This window comes from Hesperophylax consimilis, chromosome 8, assembly GCF_061612785.1.
Source record: "Hesperophylax consimilis isolate HC1 chromosome 8, BYU_Hcon_1.0, whole genome shotgun sequence".
NCBI classification, from domain to species: Eukaryota; Metazoa; Arthropoda; class Insecta; order Trichoptera; family Limnephilidae; genus Hesperophylax; species Hesperophylax consimilis.
In genome coordinates this window covers 40,933,111-40,952,807 of record NC_142843.1, presented here as the reverse complement: position 1 = coordinate 40,952,807, position 19,697 = coordinate 40,933,111, and the positions used below count along the sequence as shown (strand labels likewise).

Sequence of the window (19,697 nt, the reverse complement as noted above, 5' to 3'; positions counted from 1 at the left end):
CTCTTATCTATACCTATTTCTAATGTAAATTGAATATTTTTGTGTATTTTATTTAAAAAGTTTAAGAACATGTTCAATTGTCTTTCTGTTCCTAACCAAATGCAAAAAATGTCGTCCACATATCTCTTCCAACAATATACATTTTTAAGTAACAAGGCACCGCTATTAAAAATCTTATTTTCTAAATTATTAATAAAAATATCTGCAATCAAAGGACTCGTACTGTTCCCCATGGCCAAGCCATCCTTTTGTTTAAAAATTGTATTGTTAAATTGAAAATAATTTTGTTTAAAAATAACTTCGAAAAATAAAATAAGGTCATGGATAAGGTCTTTCTGTAAGTTAGATGAATTTAACAAATTATTGATGATGGTTTTACTTTCTTCTATTGGAATACTAGGGAATAAATTTACTACGTCAAAAGAAACCAACACAGCATGATTAGGAATTTCCAAATCCTTTAGATAATTAACTAATTCTAACGAATTTTTCACTGTGTATGTTGGTTGAAATATATTAGCATTGTTAATTACAGTATTGATTGCTGACGCTAATTTAAAAGTTGGGGCATTACAATTAGAGACTACTGGCCTAATAGGTTTGTTCAGTTTATGTATTTTTAATAGGCTGTAAAGTTTAGGAATTTTTGGGTTAATTAAAATCAAATTTTTGTTATTTTTCATGTTTACAAAGATATCACTTTTACAACGTTTAACCGCTTCTTTCACCATTTCTTGACACTTATTAATAGGGTTATTTAGAATTATTTCAAAATTGTCCCCTTGTAGAAAATCCATTGTCTTGTTAATATAGTCAACTTTATCCATGATGATAACACTGTTACCTTTATCTGCCTTTGTAACAACCAGATTTTTTCCCTCACCATTTTAGAAATATTCTTAGCAATTTTTATGTCAGTATTAGAAATTATATTCTTTTCCCGATTAGGAACTGTTTTTTTGTTGTTAATGTTTTTTATCCCTTCAGCACATTTATAATGGAACGATTTGGGTTGATTAATTAATGCATTTTCCATATCCACTGCCAACAACTCTAATTCTTCTCTATTTTTAATATTAGAATTATAATGCAAGTTATGATTTAGTCCTTTATTTAATAATTTTAACTCTTCCTCCGCAAACTCATGATTAGACATGTTAATCAATCGATCATGGAATTTATACTGTTTATTATCAGTTGGTGACACTACCGCATTACCTTTTTTATTATTATCACACAATTTTTTAATTTTTTTGTCATGAACAGTTTTCTTTTTGTATGCTTTGATACTAGCTATAGATCTAACTTGATCATCAAGCAGGTCCCATTCCAATGGGTGTAAAGCACTAGCCAATTCCATATGTAAGAATTTAAGTTGAAGTTTAATAACATTCCGTTTTTATAACCACTTTTTAAGTCCTCTTTTAACGAACATATTTTGGCTTTCTTAGCCGAATTTGAAGATGATTTAAATTTAAAGTTAACGTAATTTGGAATCACTTGTCGTTTTAAACACGATTGCAAAAAATATATATTTAAACACATTAGTCTATATTTAATCAATAACTTTTTATACACTTTAGCCTTAATTGCCGTACTCGCAAATAATAATTTTTCGAAGAAAACTTCTTCTAACTGCTTTTCACTTTGTGATGGCATTATTTATTTTTTATTAAAACACAAATAACATTGTTTACATCACTATATTTTCCAAATTACCCGGTCTTTCCCGTCTAATGACATTTTAATTCCTACTTTGAATAACCCTCCCCCACTCTTACCCCTCCCCGCTCCTTCTACCTCTTCTTTCTAGACCTAATTTTAATTATAAATTTAGTATACTTGTGCTCCTGATGAAGTGAACTTGGTTCATGAAACATGTTGAGATTTTGTATCGAAATAAAGTGATGTAAACAATGTTATTTGTGTTTTAATAAAAAATAATAATATGTCATGATGTTTTCCCACTAGGATTTCGCATGCTAGGGAATACATTTTCCTCATTTTATTTAATTTAATTTATATTATAATATAATCTAATTCCTATTATACTAGTTAGGATGTGTACTACAATTGATTGTATTGATTATACTTATATTACTTGGATATTACACAGGTTGTCCCACTTCAGTCTGTGTTTGGTTGCAATATATGTACTGTCAATATCGTGTCTCCCTGTGTCCCAAATCCATTATTTTATTAATGTTTTGAATATACAGGGTGTCCGGAGGTAAAGTGCACAAGTTTCGGGAAGTGATTATACATGATACTGTATAAGTAAAAGAGGTAAATAAGTTCAACGTTTTCAGGTAGTTTTTAGTTAAATTGTTTGTACCGAAAAAATAATATTCTTTTATTAAATAATATGTTATGGAAAAAAAACAACGGAGTTTTAAAAAAAGTTATTTATCTTTATTGCTCCTACCATCATGTCAAGTCCCGAAGTTTGTGCACTTTGCCCCCGGACACCCTGTATATTAATTTGTAGTATAATTTAATCTGACATCTTCAATTACCACTTTACTAGAAAAAGCTCCATAAAATAAATGTTTTTCTTTCTTTTCTTCAACATTTTTTTTGTTTTATATAATTTTCTCATAATTTCACAGATTTTCATAATGTTTCTTATTTTTTAAAATATTACACTTTGTCTTATTAGAGGTAAAGTCGCAAGGAAGAAATCCATAATTGGTTTTGATTTTGGCTGTATACTACAACCTATTTTTAAATTTATAATTTATTTACTAATGTAATACATCAGTATAAATATATTTGAGTTAATTATCATTATTTAATGCTATTGTAAACCACTGTTCAACCATTGTTTATAAACCCTTATGCAAACAAATTTAATCATTTCAATGTATCCAATGTAAAAGCCCCATGGGTGTATAAAAATACTTTCTAAATGTTTATGTTATCTCCATATATGTATATGTATACGTTTACAAATTAATCAGATTTCTATCGTAATACGGGCATGTGCTGTGCCTTGTCGGGTACTGGATAGTAATGTAAAAACTTTTGTACCAAAACATTTATATCAATAAAGAAAATATTTTCAAAAATAAATTGTTATTTATTTTTTTATTTTATTTTTTTATTACAAGATAATACATTACAAAATGATAACAAAGTTATAATGTATTATTCCCAGTGAGTTTACAAAACTCATTTCGGGAAAGACAACATTAGATTAAGGACAATACAACATAAATACATTAAAATAAATAAACGCAGATGTCATTATGGAGTTTCAGAGAAAGATTGTGTTAGTCATTAATGAAACTGCTGAGGAAATAGCTTTTAAGAGCTTTTGCCAATGTTTTTTTGTTCGTTGCCGGAAGTTTTAAATTACTAGGTAATGCGTTATATTGCTTATGTGCAATGTATTGTAAGGAGTGAATTCCAAATTTATTCGTGTAAGTAGATGACGATAAGTGTATTTGATTTTGTGATCGTGTTTTGTGCTTTTAATTATTATTCTTCCAAGGAATGAACGGTTTATGGTTTAGCGGAAACAACAGGCATTTAATATAGAAAAAACAGAACAAATAAAGTATCTAGGAATCGTAATTGACCATAACCTTAGATGGATACCTCACATCAAACAAATCACAAATAAACTTCTCAAAACAATACACATTTTCCTAAACATAAGAAACATAATAAAACAATTGAAAACAATATATTTTGCACTTTGCCAATCAATAATAGAATATGGAATTATTGCTTGGGGAGGAGCAACAAACTCGGCTATCAATTACATAGAAACCGCATAGAAAACGATCTTAAAAGTAATATCAAATGAAAAATACACTTTGTAAAACACCACTTTTATTTGAATTAATATTAACAGCCAACCAGGTTTCACTTAGCTCGAGCTTCATCAGGGCTTATTATATCAACTAAAGTTATTTTCATACAGACACATATATATAGAAGAAAATAAAACAATGAGTGAAAGAGATAGAAATAAAATACACAAGTGGAAGAGATAGAAATAAAAGAGCAGACACCTTATTAGTGCTAGAACGAGAAAGGATGTATACTGATTACAGGATGGGTGGGAAGGGAGGGGGAAGGGAGGAAACAGTTTTATCAGAGGTTAACGGAATAAATTAAATATTGGACTATTAGTTAAGTTGATTTGATTGTTGATTATATTTGATTTATTATTGATAATCAACAATCTAATGCAAAATTAAAAAAATATATACTTGGTTTCAACATAATTACCTATTACAAGAAACTACTATTTATTGCGGAGGAGATGGTAAAGATACATTTAAGTTCCATTTTTGTCAATCGCGTTCCGAGTTAATTTTGAAGGTTAAGAAACACACTTAGCACAGGTTGTGTCAGAGAATTACAACAATTGAACAATTCTTCAACTTTCAAAGTTAATTTTCAAGTTCTGTGAAAGTTCTGTTATTATTTCAGTTTTGTCTAGTACATGGCTTATAATGATATAATAACAGAACTTGAATAGGACAATCACAGAACTCGCAAATGAACGTTGAAATTTCATGAATTTTTTAAATTCTATGAAACAACCGATCCTTAATTTTTTTCAATAAACCAAACAAATAACCTATTTTGTGCATGTATTTCCATCTCCCCCGACTTAAATTGTTGATTACTGTAGTAATTAAGTTGAAATCAAATAATGTTATTTATGTATATAAATGTGTAATATGTGTGCAGTAAAATTCGGCAGCTTTACCAAATTTTTTATCCAAATTTCGTAAATTTTTTCGATACTCTTCACTATCTTTTATTATTATATTGCTATCTCTCTCGAAATAGTATTAAATGCACCTAATTCAATTCTTCTTAGAATCCATTATCTAACCCAAATATGACGTGTTTGTGCTTTTTCAAGTTCGTTTCTCAAAATGTCAGAAATTATAAAGACGCCCGCAAGAATAATTTCAGTTGCCGCCATCTTGATAATCAATATCTGTTCTAGTTAAACTGAAACGTCTGAATAAAATCTTGTTCAATTTTTGTCGTTCAATAAAAGTCGTTCAACTAAAATACGCATCGTCTGACCCCTCATATACTAAACTATGAGTTCAAGTTCCTACGTGGTACCTACTACGAGCTGCGAGTACTAGAAGCCAAAAAAATATTTTAAAAAAGAATCAGAAATCTGCACATCTATGGAATGTGTTGTTTTTCTTGTTTTTATCAATCTGTCAAATTACTGAAATTTTCGTCTGTCAGTCGTCAGATATTGTTTTTGTCGTATTTTTACGGATCAAAAATCGATCTAATATTCGCAAATTAAATATTGATATTACTAATTTTAGAAGAACGAGAATATCTTAGGCAACAGTTGTTATAATCAGCAGGGGAAAAGTATTTATCCATATTCGTCATGAGTCACTTAATCGACGATGAAAACGTAGACGAATTTCGCGGCGGCACATTGCAGCTGAATAGCTCGCAGGGCAGGAGTCAGGTTTACACTATCGGAGCATCCACCCCGGCCACCCTCGTCCCTTCTTCCATCGGAGGGCAGCCGTCCACCAGCTCACAGGATGCGGAGCCATCTGTGGCTGGCCCTAGTTCACCTCTCGTGTCTCCGACTAACAGTGGTGAGTGCGACTTCATTCATTTTTGGAAATTATTGCACAGGAAATTATCACAATTGTGCAAATAATACAGTATCATGCAGTAATAACGAATTAATATAATGCTTCCGTCTGTCAGCCCACATAATTATCACAAATAAGTAAAATGTGGTTGAAGCTGCCTAATTCCGCCTAACGACAAATTAAAAAAAAATAACATTAAATTTCAACTTCATACTGGAAACAATTATTTAAGGCGGAGGAGACATAAAACAAAATAGGTTTTAAGGTTGGGTTAGTTTAATAATTTATGCACATATCATATCCTTCAAACCTAACTTTTGATTGGGAAAAAGTGGAACTTCAATGTGTTTTTTACTCCCCGACATAAATAGTTGTTTCTTGTAGTAATTAAGTGATATTTTTCATTTTTTTGCTTACTAAGCAGGATGCTGAATTTATTGTATATCAGATTGTATGCCCCACCAAATGTGAGGATAGTGATCGCCACACTCAGGTAATGCAAGGCGCTGCAAAATAGTGCAATACTAGTGCACAATCACGCACCCTACACATCGCCTAATACTAAAGATTCTGTGATGTGTCAACACAGTGCCGAACCTGTAGTCCACAAATCCCCCGCTCCATCAATTTCCTGACAGAAATGATGAGGTCCACAGGGCCTTGCTTGAGTCCTCAGATTTTCTCATAGACCTTAATGTTCCCATTTGGCCCTCACAATATGAAATAAGAAGAATGTTATATTCCTTGCTATTGAAATTCCAGCAACAATTAAAAACAACCTACCTTTTTGCGTATTTCATTTGTGGTTACACCAAATATGTATGTTTCTTGATATTCTTGCGCAATCATTCTCTGGCTTCCGCGACATTTTGAAGAAACAACAGCTGACCATATACATATACCATAAGCGAAAGTATATTTATGTAACCTACCCACACCAACAGATAATATTGTTGTTAATATACATGGACAAAACATGTGCAAATCAGTAAATATGTTATTAATATAATAACAGTAAACATTAGGACGGTCTATTCTAAAGCATGAAACTAGAGGCAAAAACAATTCATCAATGTCATAATAATTTTTCAGATGATGTTTATCTGTTAAATTTTTTTATTGTGTAATAAATTTGATTAATCTGCCAAATATGTTATCTCAAGCTATATTCTATTTCACATCACATTTAGTCGAATCATATGTTAATGTTGCACACCTTGTAAATCATTCATTGTTTCACCAGGTACAAATTTGAGGTACACATACTTATTTCATACATCATCATTTCATACTGGGTAAATCATTTTTCATTGTTTCAATAGGCACATAAAGTAGTCCCAGAAAGAGGTTGTACATGACATCATCATTCTAGTATCTTCTGTCTTTTTCTGTGTTTTTGTTTTCATACAAGGAGGTTTTCTACGTAAGCAATCATCGATGACTTCACTTATGACCTTTCTCTGGGACTATGTTATACATATTTCATCATTTTTTCACTGTTTCACTTTCAAACGCAATGCAGTTACGAGAGAGACTTTTATGCATATGTATTTGCTTTCAGGAACAACGGGAAACAGACACGTCCTGCCAATGTACCATATTCCATTTGCCAATGAGAATCCTAAGGATTACTTTTCGTACAGAAATGGCTTAGTGGAGTCGGCTATTGACGAGTGCAACTCTACACTTATATTCCCCAACCAGGATGGGCAGGTCATTGGCTCCTGGCTCATGACAGAGTAAATAATATTATCACCATTTTTTATTTCACGGTTCCATCAAGAGTATCAAATACTTGAGTCGTTTCAGACTATATGTGAAAGTGAATGAAGAGAGTTGTGTGGCGGATCATGTTTGCCTACCCCTGCCAGAAGTCCTGTTTTATCTCAACCGTTTGGTATTTCATCTGTCTGTAAGTTTGAGAGTGGGTTCTGTTTTTGAAAATCTGCTTCACCAATATATTATTCAAGCAAACCTTTAAATAAACCACTCACTACATCGATATCTTCGGGCTCTTGGTATGAAACAAATTGGTCCTCTATTTAACCATAGATACGCCGATATTTAGACAAATTTTATGCGTGCGATAATGCTATGTCACACACCATCGACGAGGAGAGAGGAAACTCAAAAAAATGGCGCGACCATAGACAATGTCTATAATTGTCATTCGGAGCCTACCCCATTTATTAGCCTAAAGTATTTTAAGAAAATGAAAAACTCAAGTTACATGTTAAACATTTTTATTTCAGCAACACAATAAATTATAGATACAGGTTAAATCATTGATTAATAAGATAGAGCGATGGAATGCTACCTTGCATGATATAAACGGCAACACAAATTTTTTAATTTCAAAAATTAAAAAAGTTCTTTGTTTAAAACCACATACGTATATGTGTACAATTCCTAAATGTGACCGAATCTTTTCAATTCTTAGATCCTAGCATTCCTATATTCCTAGCATCTAGGGTTCAATTCCTAGATGTGACCGAATCTTTTCAATTCCTAGATCCTAGCATTCCTATATTCCTAGCATCTAGGGTTCAATTCCTAAATGTGACCGAATCTTTTCAATTCTTAGATCCTAGCATTCCTATATTCCTAGCATCTAGGGTTCAATTCCTAGATGTGACCGAATCTTTTCAATTCCTAGATCCTAGCATTCCTATATTCCTAGCATCTAGGGTTCAATTCCTAAATGTGACCGAATCTTTTCAATTCTTAGATCCTAGCATTCCTATATTCCTAGCATCTAGGGTTCAATTCCTAGATGTGACCGAATCTTTTCAATTCCTAGATCCTAGCATTCCTATATTCCTAGCATCTAGGGTTCAATTCCTAGATGTGACCGAATCTTTTCAATTCCTAGATCCTAGCATTCCTATATTCCTAGCATCTAGGGTTCAATTCCTAAATGTGACTGAATCTTTTCAATTCTTAGATCCTAGCATTCCTATATTCCTAGCATCTAGGGTTCAATTCCTAGATGTGACCGAATCTTTTCAATTCCTAGATCCTAGCATTCCTATATTCCTAGCATCTAGGGTTCAATTCCTAAATGTGACCGAATCTTTTCAATTCTTAGATCCTAGCATTCCTATATTCCTAGCATCTAGGGTTCAATTCCTAGATGTGACCGAATCTTTTCAATTCCTAGATCCTAGCATTCCTATATTCCTAGCATCTAGGGTTCAATTCCTAGATGTGACCGAATCTTTTCAATTCCTAGATCCTAGCATTCCTATATTCCTAGCATCTAGGGTTCAATTCCTAGATGTGACCGAATCTTTTCAATTCCTAGATCCTAGCATTCCTATATTCCTAGCATCTAGGGTTCAATTCCTAGATGTGACCGAATCTTTTCAATTCCTAGATCCTAGCATTCCTATATTCCTAGCATCTAGGGTTCAATTCCTAGATGTGACCGAATCTTTTCAATACCTAGATCCTAGCATTCCTAGATTCCTAGCATCTATGGTTCAATTCCTAGATGTGACCGAATATTTTCAATTCCTAGATCTTAGCATTCCTAGATTCCTAGAATCTAGGGTTCAATTCCTAGATGTGACCGAATCTTTTCAATTCCTAGATCCTAGCATTCCTAGATTCCTAGCATCTATGGTTCAATTCCTAGATGTGACCGAATATTTTCAATTCCTAGATCTTAGCATTCCTAGATTCCTAGAATCTAGGGTTCAATTCCTAGATGTGACCTAATCTTTTCCTGATTTTATAAATTTAAAATCGTTTAAATTTTCGTTTTGGAGTCGCTAATATTGTCTTCAATGATGAAAATAAAAAATTTAGTTTTCGGAACAAGATTAGCATTTTAAATGATGAGTAACAAAAATTTAAATCAAGCCGCGCACAATGAATCTCTGAGCTGGTTTGTTGATCGCTTTACGGGCTAATAAATTTTTCTTGTATGATTCAGTCACAGGACAAGATTAAAAGCTGATTTGTGTGTTCAGGATCAGCATTTGGGACAACGAGAAGGAGCGCCTCGTGACGCTGACGGACCGAGCCCTGATCACCGTGAAGTATGACTTCATAGCCCTGAAGCAGTTGGACTTCCGTAAGGTCCACCTGGAGGACTTGGACACGGTGGCCATCGGAGACTTGATTTACCCCCCGTCATCCTTTATTCCGTGAGTTTTGCATCAACATTTTTAGTAATTTTGTTTTAAAAAAATCCTGGGTCACGAATAACCCGACAATATTTGAAAACCTACTACTGCTATCATTATAAGTGGAAAATATTGATTGTGCCAATTTTTATAAATATTTAAATAATATAGCTATTTCTAATTATCTATCGTGACACATTTTACAATCATTATTATTATCTTCTGTATCATGAATAAAAACAACGATCTGTCAGTTTTACATATTGTTGTTGGCGCAATAAGGAACTTGAGTGAAACATATTATGGCTTAAAAAACATATACATACTCACATAGATCAACAAATGCTGATTCTGAATATATAAGTTTTATATAATTATATTTGAAATTTTGAAAAAAACATGATTTTTTTTATTTAAACTGGCATTTAAGTTAGAAGGTTCTTGCATAGGTTACAAAGTTCAAATTTGACAACTGAATTAGTGTTCTTCCCAAGTCTGAGTCTAATTGCAATGTGTTCTACGTGAATCATCTTATCACCTTTGTGACTTAGTTGCGTTGAGGAAGTGACTGTATCTTGGTTTGTCTGATTCCACTTGTGTAACTTGGAGTTGTGTTGTGTTGAGGCAGTCGCCTGAACGGCCTCGCCAACGGAGTATCCTCGGTGGTGCGTGACTGTATCTTGGACCGCTTCACGTCCAGCACGGCTCCCGCTACGGATTACAAAAACCAATCTGCAGAATCCAGCAAGAAGTTTGGACCAATCGATCTCAAAAGTTTTGAATCTAGGTACAATCACATTACCGCCATGTACTTATTATTTATAGCTGTTTTTGTCATTAATTTAGTTTGCTTTGCTCCTAATAGACACAGTTATAAACTAACAAGTAACCGCTATGCATGATCAGCACCATTTACAATATTAACTCCACAGGAGGCTTCCCTTCGTCGTCTTTGAGTATTCTGTGCGGAGTGTAGGAAAAAACCTTCTGAAATGTTTGCAATTTTTTAAAATCTAAAATGTTTCAATAGAATTCCCCTGGTTGTTTAAATAGGGTGTTATTACTTGACTTACTTTACCAGTGATCCCCGACTTCAATTGGAGTAATAAATGTATTGTTTTTTTTTTCCATTGACTTTTTTGATGTTTTTTCAAAACAATTTTTTAAAAAACTTCCACATGTCGTCACTGGTTATTTAGCCGAGTAACCGCCCAGCCCCTCACAATAGATCTTACTTAGCTGTTCAATTCCTACTGATTTTTTTTTTTTTTAAATTTAAAAATCTGTCACCGGAGATAGAACAGCGCCCTTAAAGTGATTTCTCACAAAAACGGTTATATATAAATTATCTCATTATTATTATTATTATGTTCAATTGGTTAAACCTATTGATACAAAGATACTTGTGTTCAATCAATAAATTATTGTATTATTATTCTCATTAAAAATAGTCTAAACCATTAGATTTTTGAATGTTAAATTATAATTAACACTACATATTACACTTAATTCTGTTTTTACACAGTGCTTAGATACTTACCACAGAATACCATGTAAAAAAGACTATCCACAGGAAAAGGGGAGGTACTTTCCACTGTACATATAATGTACATGTCGCTCTCCCGTTTTTGCATGTTTGGTATGAAATCACTTTCATCACTTGAAATTTTACCTTGATTCGATTCTATTCCAACTCAATTCTCAGTATGGATGCATATTATCATTTAGCTTTGTGGACCGTGTTATTTGAAAACCTTGTGAGAACAGAATTGACTGTATGTACTAGCTGTGATTTCCCCCACTCAAGCCTTTGACTTAACTCATCTGCACTTAGTAAAGTGATTAAGTTTTGCATGAAATAATAATTTCCGCTCGCATTGCTTAGTATTCTATACAGTATGTATGTATTGTAACTTTTTGCTTTCCTGCCTTTATAAAGCAAATTTTGTAGAATATGACTATGTATTTTATTTGTCAAATTGTACGGTTCTTGCTAACAAAGCAGCACGTAATTATTCTCAGGTAAGGTACTTGATGTGTAATTTCAGATGAAATAAATTTGCTTACGAGTAATTAGTACAAAGATGTAGAAACTTCTGTTCAGTTGATTCATCACTACTGTACGTATTGTGGTTCCCTTTTTAAAAAAGTGTGTAATAGTTTTTTAGTTTATTTTTGGCCACCAGTAATAAGATTGTAAATCAGTTACCTGTTTCGACAACTGGCTTTAATTAACCCCTAGAGCAATTTTGGAAGATATTTCTCCCAGCCTGACACGGACTCATAAAGTCTTGCTTTCTCATTTTGTATTATGGTGAGATACATGATTTAAACACTCTTAGGCTAATATGATTTAAGATTTTCACGGCCAAAAGTATTTTTGTTATTTGTTTTTGGGGTGTTATGCCGTGTTGCGCTAACTCCTTCTTTAGCCAACATTTCGGACAGCATTGCAGTGTCCATCATCAGGGCTAAAGAAGGAGTTAGCGCAACACGGCATAACACCCCAAAAACAAAAAACAAAAAAACTCTTAGGCTAGCTTTAGACTTGTAATTTTTTTCGTAAATTTACGACTTCTAGCCAATGGGCATATTGCATTTTGAAAATCCAATATGCCCATTGGCTAGAAGTCGTAAATTTACGAAAAAACTTACAAGTCTAAAGCTAGCCTTAGAAAGAGAAAATACCATGCTTTGTTATATCATTTAAAAGTCTACCACAGACTCTCCTGAAAAATTAAAAATAATTCTTTGAAACATCATCATATTTCTGTATAAAACAAAGAAGTGAAGTGACAGTAACTTTTTTAATACCTTATCTAATTAAATATATTTTTTTTAGTTTTGTGTGCAGTGGTTATTTCAGTTATGATAAAAACCATCAGTAAGTTACTTTAAAAACTTTATCTATGTTTGTGTTCGAAATTTTGATTTATAATACTAAAATCTGAAAGAGTAGGTATTTCATCTGCTTTCAAAATCAGTACTTTATTTTTGAAATACATTTAAAAACACCGAATTTATCTGGAATCGAATGTAATGCGAAAATATTTCCCGTGCAATCCACATTTTGTCCAGAAATACATTGCAAAATAGAGGCTCTAGGGGTTAAACGATGTCATGTTCCATTTTTGAATGCCTTGAAGCAGAAAAATCACACTCGATACGATCATTCATTTGGATGATTTAAACAATTGTTTCGATTCAATGTCTTTGTGACTCATTAATCTATTTAGGTACTAGGTGAGTACTTATCAGTGCAAAGCAGAAGCTTTCACCAAAAAACTCCCATAAAGTGATCATGAAATTTGCACCGTCTGGAGTTTGTAAATCAACAGACATATTTTCAGCTGACAACATCATTTTCATTATGATTCTATGAAATAATCATTTAACTTTTAATGAATGAAATGTCATATTTTTCATTCCATATTTTTAAAAAGAATTGGTGAAACTCTGGGTAAACCCGGATACTAAAATAAAAGATAATCCTAGGTTATTTGTAAAAATTATTGTAATATGTATGTTTTAGTGTAGACACATGAAAATTCACGAGATAGTCGGTTTTATATATATACACGGTGTCCGGAAACTCGTAGTACAAGCGGGAAACTGGAGAATCTACACCACATGGGGAACCCAAAAAAACATAAAGTTTTTTGATTTGAGCATTTTCAAAAAAAAAAAAAAACCAAAAAAAAATATTTTTCGGCTATTTTAGGGTTAAAGTTTTTTCTGGTGTTTAGGGTTGAATAACAGATGTTTTAACCCTGCAGAGCAGAAATATTTTATGATTACACCGGGTTAAATGAAGGGTGATTTCAAAATAATGCTTCAAATCCGAGTTTCTTCATTTGTTTTACTTTCAAATAGTTTTAATTAGTTGGGTACTTTGATCTTCAGTAATAATTTATAAGAATTTGATTAAAAAAAGAAAAAAAAAAAAAAAAAAAAATCAACTTCAAACTCGATTTACTCGATAACGAAAGCTCAAATAAAAAAAAAATATACTACAAAATCGACTCCAAATGTGATGTAGATTCACCAGTTTCCCGCTTGTACTACGAGTTTCCGGACACCCTGTATATAAACAATACAACAAAATCCTATTCTCATTCAAAACTCACAACAATATTAAAACATTCAAATCTCAAATAAAAAGCTGGAATAGAAAAATAGGTAAATCAGAAATAGAAAATATACTAACACCAAATACAGACTGAAACCGAAACCATTCAACTGCACTAATAAACCACCATGTTATTTATTTATAATCATTTGAGAAAAAAACACCACATAACACAGGGTGTCGTCCATGGGTAAAATGCACAAATTTAGGAAGGTGATTCTACACAATATAGTACAGGTAAGAAAAACTTTTTTAGAAATTTCATCGTTTTAATGTAGTTTTCAGTAACAAAAGTTGAATTGTTTGTATGCAAAAAATAATCTTTTTCTATGAAAAAAAACAAAGAATTTCGAAAAAATCAATTTATCTTTTGTACTTCTACCACCATTTAGCATCATAACCTCCCAAAGTTTGTGTACTTTATCCATGAACACCCTGTACATTTATAATTACTTTGTATTATCAATACTGCTAAATTTTAGTAATATGTAAATGGAATCCTCAGCATGAGAGATCCCAGTGAGGATATCATTATCTCTAATTGTTGAAATTAATTGTTTACATTATCCACAGATTCACAGTACAATTTTGTGCATTATTATATTCTTTCCTAATGTAAGTTGGTGCTTGTAGTTAGAAAAGGAGTGCTCTTTTTTGACACATCAGTTCCAATTTCTAAAATGAAAATAATTTTAAATGACATTTAAATTAATCCAGAGTTACAATTAGAATCACAGACACAACAGAAATTAGTATTTTTGGTTTAATTGATTAGCATTGTTTTTATTTATTTTAGTAACAGAAACATGCGAGGAGTGAGGGCCATGTGGAATCGTGGCCAGCCATTGTCATTCTTGAAGAAATGGAATCCATTTGATAAAGAAATTCCACTAAATACGTTCTCTTCTCATCCTCTGTTTTGGCACAAAGGTATTTATTAATTTAATTATTTCAAAATATTTTTTTGTCTCGAAAAAAAGATGATCATAACTAATTTTATGCATCTGTTTGCATTTCCTCCACCATATAATCAGACTATCAAAATTACACATGTGCCCTGATGATAGACACTGCAATGCTGTCCGAAACGTTGACTAAAGAAGTTGGTAGCGCAACACGGCATAATACCCCAAAAACAAATCACTATAACCAGACTATCCTTTTTTCCACAGAGAATAACTTGCTTACATAATATGTGAAAAATGTGTGGTTTTCATTATTGTATCAATTTAATTGTTTTATTAAATTGGGCATATTGCCAGGTGGAAATTTCTTCCTACCAATGTCAATTCTTAATGGGAATAACAATATTTTCATTTGAAATGAAAATTATGACTGCAAATTCATAATATTTATAAACATGCATAGTACTAACAACATACACGAGCGGTGAGAGGTACGACGGGAGACAAGGTATTTTGGAAATTACGGAATACAACAATACTATCTCCAAAGTCTTGTAACAAAGTATACCTGATAGTATCAGCGGTCGTGTCTGTACGTGTGTGTGTAAATGGCGTAACCACAAACATTACCTGCCTACAAATATTTAAAAACTCCTACTAACACCATAACAATCGTAAAATGTTTCTTTTGCAACGATGAAGGACTTAGTTGACAGGAATTGAACCCACGACATCTGGATGAGAACCCGATGCATTTTTCAACTCAACTACTAACCGGTTTAAATGTGTATTGCTTTGAACCCGAATTAAAATGTGGATGTATTGCTTTCCAGACACTCCAAAGCTGCAACTTACCTGAATTCAAATGTATATTGCTTTCTGTCTGATTGACAATCTGTTTTTAACAGACCGATTGCCATCTCTAATGCACAGACGCAATGTAGGCATGCTGAGTCTGTTCTACAGGTATTTTAATGGAGCCTGCTCTAAGGAGCTAGCAGCATTAATCCCATTCTATTGTTTATCGCTTTTCACACTCTCCCAAGCTGAAAATAACCTATATTTAAATATGTTTTGCTTTTCATACTATCCCAAGCCACCAAGAGAGTGAATTCAAATTTGTATTGCTTTTCAGGCACTTCAGAAACGGCAAAGAACCTGATATTAAATAAATAATTGTATATTTTACAATAAATATGCTTTTCAGATACTGCAGATGCGGCAAAGAATCTGAATTCAAATGTGTATTGCTTTTTAGACTCTCCAGAAGTAGCAAAGAACCTGCATTCAAGTGTGTATTGCTTTTTAGACACTGCAGAAACGAATAATAAACCAAATTCAAGTGTGCATGGATTTTAAGACAATGCAGAATTGAATAATAAACCAAATTCATGTGTGCATTGCTTTTCAGATACTCCAGAAGCAGCAAAGAGCCTGTACGACTGCGAAGACTTTGGGCAGAAGCTGGTGGCGGCCGTGGAGGCTATCGGCGAGGGCCGCGAAGCCCCCTGCAAGGTGGTGCACGCACCCATCATCCTGCCTAACTACGTCGGCCTCACCTCGCTCGTCCACAACAAGAACTCCCTCGGTTTCTTCAAGGTCCGCGGCAAATTCAGCTTCTAAATATCCTCAAAGAATCTGCCCAACTACTTGCGTGTTCCCCCGAATTAACTACCGTCACAAAGAATAATCGGCATTCCATTGTTAATGAATAAATAAGTGTTAGCTTGTGTTTGAGTTTTTTTTAATAGTTTTTACTTAATTTTAAATGAGTTGTTTTATAGTTCCTAAAGCTTTATGTACCTAAATTAGTTTTAATATTATTTACAGCTTTTTTGCAAATGTCACGCAAAATAAATTATTTAATCTTGTAAACAATTATGTGTATCTTGAGACTAGAAAATTAGTTGAAACAAATTGAAAGATGCATACTACAATAATAATGATTTTGGCCCTGCCACTGAGAACTGTGTAACCTCTCTTTCTGTTATGTGTGTCATTTGTGAGAAAGCGAGAGAGAGGTTACAAAGGATCTGTCAGCGGTAAGCCTTTATCACATTTCCATCTTAATTTTTTTTACCTATTGCTGTAAATGTGAAGTAGATTTAAGATTGGTTTATTTAAAAAAAAAATGTTTTTGTCATAATAATTAATGAATTGGTTCTAATCTCATTTGAGGTGGATATTGCCAATTGGCACCATATCGTATTCTATGATAATGTTTATAAAAATATTTAATTCTTACAAAATTTTACCCATTGCTGTGTATGTATGTGATTTAAACTTAAGCTTAGTTTATTTATTTTTTAAATATACATACCTATGTACAAATAAACTGCCACGGTAAGTAAAAACACAGTGTGTCCCTTGAAACTCAAGGAAGACACTGTGTTTTTACTTACCGCGGTAGTATATATAATATATATTAAACCTGTTTTAGAGAGATATTGCCAATCAATAGATTGCATTGTACAATTATTAGAATGTTTATGGTATTTAAGTCTTTTACCCATTAAGTTGTGCTGTGAATGTGTTTGTAATGGTTTAATTTTGATTTTTTTTTTAATAATATACACACAATAATGAATTAAGTTGTCCTAACCGTTTGAGGTTGATTTTGCTAATCTACTTGAATTAATTCAGTGGTGCTAAAATAGCTCTAAGCAACCAACATGTTACATTATATGTATATTTATACCATATTAGCTTCCTTTGACATATCCTAAATGTCTTAAAATGCACCAAATCAACAAAATGATCTCTATTTAACCATTTCAACGTAAATGTATTAATTAGTAAAAATAAATCTGCTAATTATTATTGACGACAAGATAGTATTTTTATGTTTTTGTAATATGGGAAATTCATAAAATAGTAATTTTAGAATGCACGTCAACTATTTATTTAAGTTTTATAATGAGAAGCGTTACACATTCCTATTATAAAATAATTTGGTTTTTATTTAATATTCCCAATTTTATGAAATGAAATGCCAGGATGTGGTTTTGTCGAGTGACAAGGCGCAAGATGTAATGTATTGTATTTGTCTATATCCTTGTACTATAATAAATTTATAAATTAAATGTTTTTGTTTTGTAGAAAATTTCCATTTCGGCTTAAGAAAATGCGTATTATCTTCTTATATTTGAAGTGATACTCGGAAGGGAGGTTTTCTCTGTGAATTGAAAGGTATGTTATGAATATGTATAAGGAAAATTAATTTGAAGTCTGATCGTTTCATTACGTATTATCGCCATTATCGGCCTATTTTGTGGCTTTGTGGAAACCATAAAAATTAGTGTTATTATTATTAACCTTTTTGATGTATGTATGTATGTAATAATATCTCTTCTGAAATACTTTTTATAATAACTTATTGGATTGAACATTTGAACTGACAGAACATTTTGTTAAATAAATTGGACATTAAGGGTTTTCTAATGTCTAACTGATACAGTATTAATACTTACTATTTATCTATGCTATGGCTCTATACTATTCTCCCTTCCTTTGTAAAGACGAGTCCTCAACTCAAACTGCATCTTACCCTTAGAATCCTGAACCCTGCATTTGCAGTGTTGAAGAATTGTGCCCACGCATGCCACAAAGTACTGCAGTTGCAGTGTCGACCTTATACATGCATTTTGCCTTTGGATATTACGTCTACCGGGTTTGTTAAACACAAAAATTAAAATTTCAGGAACTACTTGTTAAATACAGTGGATGCGTTAAATGTTTTCCATTCATCACCTCTGCTTACTCCTGCGGAAAAAACGTAGCGTCTTGGCTAAGATATTATAATGTTTTAATAAAACATGTTCTAATTACCATAGTGAAATATTATGAGCATAAAATATATAAATATTATCTTCTGTGTAAGTTCAATACCACGTTTGAGCCAATACACTAGCTGCATTGTCACATTAAATTTTTTAATTTGGCCAATAGACTCCTTGCACTCGGTTAAAGTCAGTCCCGCTAATGATTCATCTCCACTAAAGAAGCATGCAAGACAGCATATATCCATAGATCCAATGGAAATAATTTTATGGCAATATCGCTTGTGCCACAACTAATTTTGCATAGATGCAAATGATAGTAAGAAAAATTTTCTAATAAAAAACAGGAACACAAAATAAACTGCATATAAATTTATTTTTATCTTATTTTATTGACGAAATTGCAAGATTTTTAATCACTCCTGAACATGTTGACAAATCGTTCTTCTGCGTTATTAGACTTACACCGATGATGTATCTATCTTGTCTATATTATTATTCAATAAATCATTCAAATTTATTTGTTCTTGTTTTATTAGCATCATTTTTTTGCTTTTATCTATGTATGTTTTCACAAATTACTACATGGTTTCAAAAGAATATTTTGTATTTTTTTAGTAGTGCAATAAATGTATATTTTTTTTACCAAATATCGAAATCTCCCTCCCATTCCGTTGGTAGATTTGCAAGAGGATCATCCAGGAAAGACTTGGGTAACGTACTTAATGGAGTCAATTCTGTAGGATCGACTTTATACACTCTTTGTATACTTTTAATCCAACTAAAAGAGCTATTGATAGAGGCAAGTAAAACCTTTGAAGTTGAGGGAGTACTATTGCTTGTCAAATGTTCTTTCTGCTGTCTATTTACTGAATCATTCTCTTGAGTTTGGTTTACCGAGCCAAGGTCTTGCAATTGATTTTCTGAACCAAATTCTTGGGTTGGGCTTACTGAGCCAAGTTCTTGTGTCTGATTTTCTGTACCAAATTCTTGAGCTGGGCTTACTAAGTCAAATTCTTGCGTTTGAGTTTCTGAACCAAATTCTTTAGTTGGGCTTACTGAGCCAAGTTCTTGCGTTTGATTTTCTGAACCAAATTCTTGAGTTTGGTTTGCTGAGTGAAATTTTTGTGTTTGATATACTGATCTAACTT

The 19,697-nt window shown here is 32.4% G+C and overlaps 1 protein-coding gene across 2 annotated transcripts; it reads left to right on the top strand.

Annotated features, from left to right (window-relative positions):
- Positions 1–5,206: 5,206 nt before the first annotated feature.
- On the top strand, positions 5,207–19,028 carry LOC149422066 (tumor protein p63-regulated gene 1-like protein). Of its 2 annotated transcripts, XM_089634670.1 has the most exons (6): positions 5,207–5,603; positions 7,165–7,342; positions 9,578–9,754; positions 10,362–10,520; positions 14,659–14,792; positions 16,179–19,028. In XM_089634670.1, the coding sequence occupies exons 1-6, from the start codon at positions 5,384–5,386 to the stop codon at positions 16,388–16,390; spliced, it is 1,080 nt and encodes a 359-aa protein (XP_089490796.1). In that variant the 5' UTR covers positions 5,207–5,383; the 3' UTR covers positions 16,391–19,028. The 2 variants fall into 2 exon arrangements, with proteins under 2 accessions (XP_089490796.1, XP_089490797.1); XM_089634671.1 differs by lacking the exon at positions 10,362–10,520.
- Positions 19,029–19,697: the final 669 nt, after the last annotated feature.

Excerpts from the sequence above, each read along its gene's own strand:
- LOC149422066 (XM_089634670.1), top strand. The coding sequence starts at position 5,384 with ATGAGTCACTTAATCGACGATGAAAACGTAGACGAATTTCGCGGCGGC. Across the intron at positions 7,343-9,577 it reads GGCTCCTGGCTCATGACAGA|GATCAGCATTTGGGACAACG; the intron begins GTAAATAATATT and ends TTGTGTGTTCAG. Across the intron at positions 9,755-10,361 it reads CCCCCGTCATCCTTTATTCC|TCGCCTGAACGGCCTCGCCA; the intron begins GTGAGTTTTGCA and ends GTGTTGAGGCAG.